General features: G+C 43.0%; 1 protein-coding gene across 1 annotated transcript; it reads left to right on the forward strand.

The window, feature by feature from the left end:
• Window positions 1-714: 714 nt before the first annotated feature.
• On the forward strand, window positions 715-3,244 carry LOC147089712 (putative G protein-coupled receptor 139). Its single transcript, XM_085977016.1, has 2 exons — window positions 715-784; window positions 1,744-3,244. Exons 1-2 carry the CDS (start codon window positions 715-717, stop codon window positions 2,661-2,663), a joined length of 990 nt encoding a protein of 329 aa, XP_085833142.1. The 3' UTR covers window positions 2,664-3,244.
• Window positions 3,245-6,995: the final 3,751 nt, after the last annotated feature.

Raw genomic sequence — 6,995 nt, forward strand, 5'->3', positions numbered from 1 at the left:
ATCACTCTTTGCCCTGCATGACCTTTCTGCAGCCTATGAGATGTCGGCCATCTCCTCCCAATAAAGGGGATGATGGTGTCAGCATTGCAGAAGCAATGAAATGGAAAGTGAGAGTGATCGAGAGTGAAAGAGAGAACAGGGGAAGAGAATGACAGGAAGAAATGAGAGAGAGTGAAAGGGAGAGGGGAAGAAAGATGTTACATTTGAACTGAGAGGGATTGCAAAACTGGATTTGTGACAATCAGATAGAAGAGAGGGCAAGAGAGTAAAATATGACAGACTGTGTAAAGGGAAATGTGAGAGAGGAGGTATGATTGGAAAAGAGAAAGACTGAAAGACCGCATTCCAGAATGTTTATAAAGTACAATTCACATTAATATGATAAACGTGTAACTTTCTTTAATTTATTATGCTTGGAATTAAAATAATATATCATGTTCTACTTGGATCTTTTAGTCCTTGTTCCTAACGGTGAACACCATCTGGTTCATAAGAAATGGGTCCTTGACTTAGGAGTTTGACTTTGAAAAGCCAGATGGTGCCAACACCATGTTTATTCAGCATCCTGTAACTAATTACAGTAGGGATACAATCTAATAGCACCAGTAGGGATTCACTGCATTATAAATATGCCACTACCTTATCTTCGTTTCTTCATTAGTGTAGTTGGAGTGATCGCTTCCAACACCAGTAGGCATCCTCTTCACACAGAAGATGAATTTTGTATTGCTTTATTGGATAGAGGTCGTATACTACCCCGTTCTCGCGGCAATTGGGGTACCTGGCAAGTGATTTTCAGAATGTAGTGTGTCGGATTCGCTGTTTAACGCACCGTGTTGCTATTGACAGACAGTGCCTGGTAAAAAAAATAGATTGTTCTTCAAGTCTTTGTCATGCACTGAGTTAGGAATATCAATGCTTGTCAGATTGGTTAAATCAAATGATAACGGGAGACAACTCAATACAGGTATTATGTTATTTTCGCCATTATTTTTTCACAATTTAACCCCAATTTGCTGTTTTGTACTCACTATTTACAGGTTGAATTTGTTTGCTCCGCCTACTCTCTTTTATCCTTGATGTTTTCTTTCCTGCTTCTCAATTTTATCCTTGGCAGTCACTTCTCTCCTACTCACTTTGTTCTAAGTATCATAGTACTTGTTTCTCCTTTTATCAGTCATGTTATTTTGCATCCTGCTCCCTTATATTCTTGGTTTTGTCTTCATTCTTGCTCCTATAATCCTTGTTGTTGCTGCCTCTCCTGCTCCGTCTGTCTTTGTTGTTCTCTCCAATTCCGCTCTTTCTTCTGTGGTGTTCTCTTCTCTCCTGCCCCTCTTATTCTTGATGTTTACTTCTCTCGTATTGTCTTTTATCCTTCGTGTTCTCTTCTGTCCTGGTCCCTATTATCCTTGGTGTTGCCCTCCCACTTCTCCACTTTTTCCTTGCTGTTGCGATTTCCTCTGGATCCTTTTATCTTCAGCGTTGGCTTATTTTATGGACCGTTCTAGTTTAGAATTGCCAGTGGAAACTGAACGTGATAGCTCACAGAAAACGAATCTTCTGATTGACGAAGTGTAATTGGCCTACGACGTCGCAACACTATCCAGCGGCATGAGCCGCTCCATCAGGAAAGGAGAGGAAACGCCATGGGGAATTATTCAATATCGCATGCACGTGAGACCAGTTTATATTTCACATTTCGCACTGGTTAATGATTGTAATGTTTTGTTCCTATACCCACAGTAAACTTGGCGGCTATTGTGATCCTGTCCCGTGGAAAGTGCGGTCTCTCCAAATGCATCACTCGCTACCTGGTGGCCATGGCGACGGCGGATCTCATGGTGATTGTCTGTAATGTGATATTACATCGGATCGCTGAGCTTTATTGGTGGTACTCTTTCCTGTACTACACTCCTGTGTGTAGAATCATTCTCTACCTGTCTCCTACTGCCATTGACAGTTCTGTTTGGTTAACGGTTGCTTTTTCCTTTGATCGGTTTGTAGCCATTTGTTGCCAGAAGCTGAAAACAAAATATTGCACCGAGAAAATCGCTAGTGTGGTTATAGTGACTTTGGGCGCGCTGTTCTGTTTGAAGAACATCCCCTGGCCCTTTGTTTATCTTCATAATGTGATAATTAACAATATACCGCGGGGATGTGTTGTACCATCACAGTTTTATACTCTACCCACATGGATAGCTTTTTCTTGGATTGAGCAGCTGTTAACCCCTTTGCTTCCATTTTGTTTAATCTTGCTATTTAACGCTCTCACCGTCAGACGCATTTTAGAGGCCAATCGGGCGCGGACGAGCCTCCGGAACCTTAGCAATGGTGAGAATGACAAGGACCCTGAGAGAAGGAACCGCAGAAGGTCTATCGTTTTACTTTTTGCTATATCCGGCAGTTTTATCCTGCTCTGGATGACCACGGTAGTCTATTTCTTATCTTATCGAATTGTTGGCGCCTTTCACCGCAGATCTTTGCTCATTGCGTTTGGAGTATTTCAACAAGCAGGAATTAAGCTTCAGCTCCTGAGTTCCTGCACCAACACGGCCATTTACACAGTGACCCAGAGTAAGTTCAGAGAGGAGCTGCTCAAAGCGCTCAAACATCCCTTTAATCTAATTCATAAATTACTTAAATTATGCAAATGGCAGAACTGACTTCCCTAACTTCGCATTTCAAATTCAATTCACAGTGATCACCTACATTTAGCAAAGGGACTGAGCAACAGGGGACAGCACGCATCCTGGAAATTCCTTTATTGTCGTTCTTCGGGATAGGCATTAATTTATTGCTCACGCATAATACTGGCGTTGTGGATCCACTACTCCTTGCTGAAATCAGCCGGCTTTCCATTTTGAGTTTAATCTAGGGCAGTCACAAGCGGACGCTTTCTATCAGGGCGGCCGATCTGCAACATCAGTTTTACACCAGCGCATCAAGTCTACAATATAAAACACTTGGGCGACAGTGACACCGATTCCTGTTTTACACTTGTCCCGATATTGTTTTTCACTTAAATCGGTGGGGATAATTTTAACTGTTTTACAATAGTGTAAAATATGCGATATCTTTTGAGCCACTCATTAAATGCCCGACAAAAGCGTCATTTCCATCAATGCCGAAAGATGAAATAAATCAGCAAGTAATCACTAAACTCAATTAACAATTTTCTCTATCTCCCTCTGCTGGTACTACTTTGTATCACTCTGTACTTACTTACACCTTAATCTATATCACCCTGTTGCCGTAACTCTGTGTAAATCACTGTAATCAATTTTACCTTAATCTATATCCCTCTGCTGGTGCCCTTCTCTATTTCAGTACGCTGTCACAGCTTTATCTCTATTCCTTTTCTGGTATCTCTCTGTTTAATCCTTTGTACGCAGTTATACTTATCTCTATCTCCCTCTGCTGGTGACGCTTTGTGTGACAGTTCTCAGTTACATCACGCTCTGTCTCTCGTCTGTTGGTGGCACACTGTATCACTCACTGTAGACAGTCAAACCTTTTAATGAATTCCACTGCTAGCCTCTCCCTGTCTCAAATACTGTGCCTTCAGCTTTATCAATCAGCCTCGGCAGATGTCCCGCTATATCACATCAAAATGTTTATCACAGAGCCAGCAAGATGGACGTTGAGTCCAATGGCCTCCTTCTGTGCTGCATGATATTCTGATTATCTGTGCCCAGTCACACGTTGCCCTATTTCTCTCTGCTGCTGTGTCTAGATTTTACTCCGTGTACTCAGTTACATCTCAATCTATCTCACCCTGCTGGAGTCTCGCTTATTACTCAGCGTAAACAGTGAAGCACAGAAGACGTGGATCTTGGTGTCTTGAGACTCCATCTTTAAATTGATCCATATCACTGTGTGATGATAAACAGGGGCAACATGTCAATGGGCAAAATGAGGAGAATTGATAGTGCCCGTGCAGGGTGGGGATGAATCTCAAGTTGACGATGTGCTGGTTGTGTTTGTTCATAGAAGAGGGAGATTCGGGAATGATGGAGCGCGTCTCCAGGTAGAATTTCAGAGTGATCAATGAGGGCCAAAAGGATGTTGCACTATTGTCCTGGTAATAGACGATATCGTTATTGACGTTGAAATCATAGACCTGGTGCTGTGCTCACGGCAGAAGCCAGACCCAAGTGACATGAGTAGCGATTTGTGCGAGTGGTGAGAGATGGTCATCGGCATGGTGATCGAGGATCTTAGAGAGGATGACGTGGTTAAAGAAAGGAAAATTGAAGGTAGCATTGCCGGGAGGAGGAACGGTGTTTGAACATATTTAAAACAGTATACTGACGGCCTGATACAACAACTGACCAACTCGAGCTATTGCAGTAGTCGCACAATTTAACCCATGACACCCTGCCGCTGGCAGGCTTTAAATAGATTTGTTTTGTGGAGAAAGACACAGACACATTGCACAGAAACTCCAGTGTTTGTCCCGGGCAACAGACGAGCTGCTCCAGAGACATTCACTGCCGCACTCGGTGCTCGGCTGGCTGGCCAATTGTTTCCAAGGACCTGAGGAAATCCTCTCTTTCTACTATTCCTACACGTGTCTTCTCAGGTGGACGGGTGACTCTGATTGATCAAGGATCTTAAGCACGAGCACTGGGAAATCGATATTAGTTCCCCCCCGGTTGCGGGAGTTGTAAGCACAATCTATCCTTTCATGAGAAGCATCAGGGGCCTTTTCACCTCACAATGGAACCGCTCACTTTTAAAATTGAATTAACTTATTAGACTTCACCAAATGTTTCCATGGTTACAGCTGATCAATTAACACCCCGATATTTTCAATTTGAAAGTGCTATGATTTTACCGTTTTATTTTGTGAACGGGCCTGTTATCTCTCTCACTTTATGGATTCGATAAGACACTGCAGCATCTTTTCACATTTGCATCTGCCCGGTTAACTGTTCCCAATCAGCCCGAGAAGTGGGATCTGTCGGAAATATTCCATCCGAGCGATGGCCTGAAGAAATTTCTGTAACTACAGTTTATGGTCATGGCTTTTGCAATTTATTTTGATGGTCCGGAATATTATCCCAAAGAACTGAGAAACTTGCTCAATTTTGAATTGTTTAGAATTGTTTGTATGGCTGTGTGTTTTCTCTTGTAAGTCTCAATTGTCCAGTAATAAATACAGAAGTTGTTTTTGGATGTTCATTTTTATTTTTGTTCACCAAGGGAGGATAATGTAACCTTGTCACAAAGGGTAATGGGAATATGGAACTCTCTCCCCCAAAAGGTGATGACGTTAGTTCAATTAAATATGTTCAAAATGCTTCTGTAAAGGCATTAAGGGATAAGGAACCCAGGCGGGTAGACGGGGTTAAGTTACGGATGAGCCATGATATAATTGAACGGCCTCGGGTGTTGAATGGCGCTGCTCCTTTTCCCATGTTCCTAACTGTAGAGAAAAGTGGTACTGCAGCGGCCTGGCAGAAATATAAAGAGCAACAAAGGGACACAAATTAAATATTAAGACATGCAAAAAGGAAGTAGGTAGGGTGAAGCGGTCTGCAGAGAACGGGATTAAACAGATTAGATTTGAACATTGTGGTTTATTTAGAAAGAATGTAATTCGGAGTAGAAGGGAAAGGATTTGTTTCAGCTTGTCGGAGTTTGTGGAGAACATAGTGATCCCGGTCACCCACATTTGCAGTAAGTGATTGCATCTTGACCAAATTCAGCTCAGAGTTTTTGAGCTGGAGTCTGAGGTGTAGGCATTGCGGGGCATCAGTGATGGGGAGAGTGACCTGGACATTTTGATTCAGGGGGCAGTCACAACACTTATGTTAAATAGTGGTACAGATCTGGTTTGTGGTCAGGGACAGGAGGGTTTAACTGAAATTCATGCGGGTAGGAGGCCATTCAAGTGGAGGCAGTGAAAAGGATTTTAGCTGTGGTCTGGGCCATTATATTCAGGGGGATAGATTCTGTTCTCTGCAGCCACAACCGTGAGTTCCAAAAGTGGTGTTGCCTGCCCGATGCCAGGGTTAAGGAAACCTCCTCGTGGTTGGAGTAGAACTTGGAGTGTGAGGGGAAGGACCAGCTGTCGTGATTCACATAGGAACCAACAACGTAGTTAGAACTAGGAATGAGGTTATGCTGAGGGATTTTGAGGAGCTAGGTTTCAAATTCAAAAGTAGAATCACAAAGGTATTCATCTCTGGATTGCTACCTGAGAGACGCAAACATTGACATAGGGGCAAACAGATTAGAGGTATAAATCCGTGTCTCAAAGAATGGTGTGGGAGGAAAGGGTTTCAGTTGATGGGGCACTGGCAGCAGTAATGCAACAACAGGCAGCTGTTCCATTGGGACGGGTTCCACTTAAACCGGACAGGGCCCAGTGCCCTGGCAAACCGAATAACTAGGGCAGTAGACAGGGCTTTAAACAAATGAAGGTGGGGGGTGGGGGGGCGATGGAGTGATGGTGCGAAAATTCAGGAAAGACTGCATTTAAAAGTAGTGAGAGAAAAGTCGAGGCTCTAGAGCAGAGTAGAGTTTTGAATAAAAATAAGTAGAGCTGGTCAGGAAATGATAGAGAGATTAACAAATGTAATAAGGCATCAGTGACTGAGATGACATCAGGGAAAAACAGAAAAAAGTCAAAGCTGAAGACACTGTATCTGAAAGCTCGAAGCATTTTCAACAAAACAGAGGAATTAATAGCGCCTTAGAAATTGACAGGTTTGATCTGATAGCCATAATGGAGAATGGTTGCAAAGTGGCCAAGGTTGGGAAATAACTATTCCAGAATACTTAATCTTTAGAAGAGATGGGCAAAATGGAAAAGGATGAGGGGTAGCCCGAATAATGAAGAGTTGAATAAAGATTTTACAGATAAAGGACCTTGTCATGAATCTTATCATGACTCATGAAGTAACACTGGGCGACCAGCTGGTGGCGCCGTCCAAGGAGTATAAATACTCGGGCGTGGGCCCAGCTTATGAGGATGTTTCTGTAACCAG

This window comes from Somniosus microcephalus, unplaced genomic scaffold (genome assembly GCF_052327205.1).
Source record: "Somniosus microcephalus isolate GS21.2 unplaced genomic scaffold, FLI_Smic_1.0 unresolved_chr4, whole genome shotgun sequence".
Lineage (NCBI taxonomy): Eukaryota > Metazoa > Chordata > Chondrichthyes > Squaliformes > Somniosidae > Somniosus > Somniosus microcephalus.

Coding starts and splice junctions, on each gene's coding strand:
- LOC147089712 (XM_085977016.1), top strand. CDS start 715: ATGAATTTTGTATTGCTTTATTGGATAGAGGTCGTATACTACCCCGTT. Junction 785..1,743: donor CGCGGCAATTGGGGTACCTG/GCAAGTGATTTT, acceptor CTATACCCACAG/TAAACTTGGCGGCTATTGTG.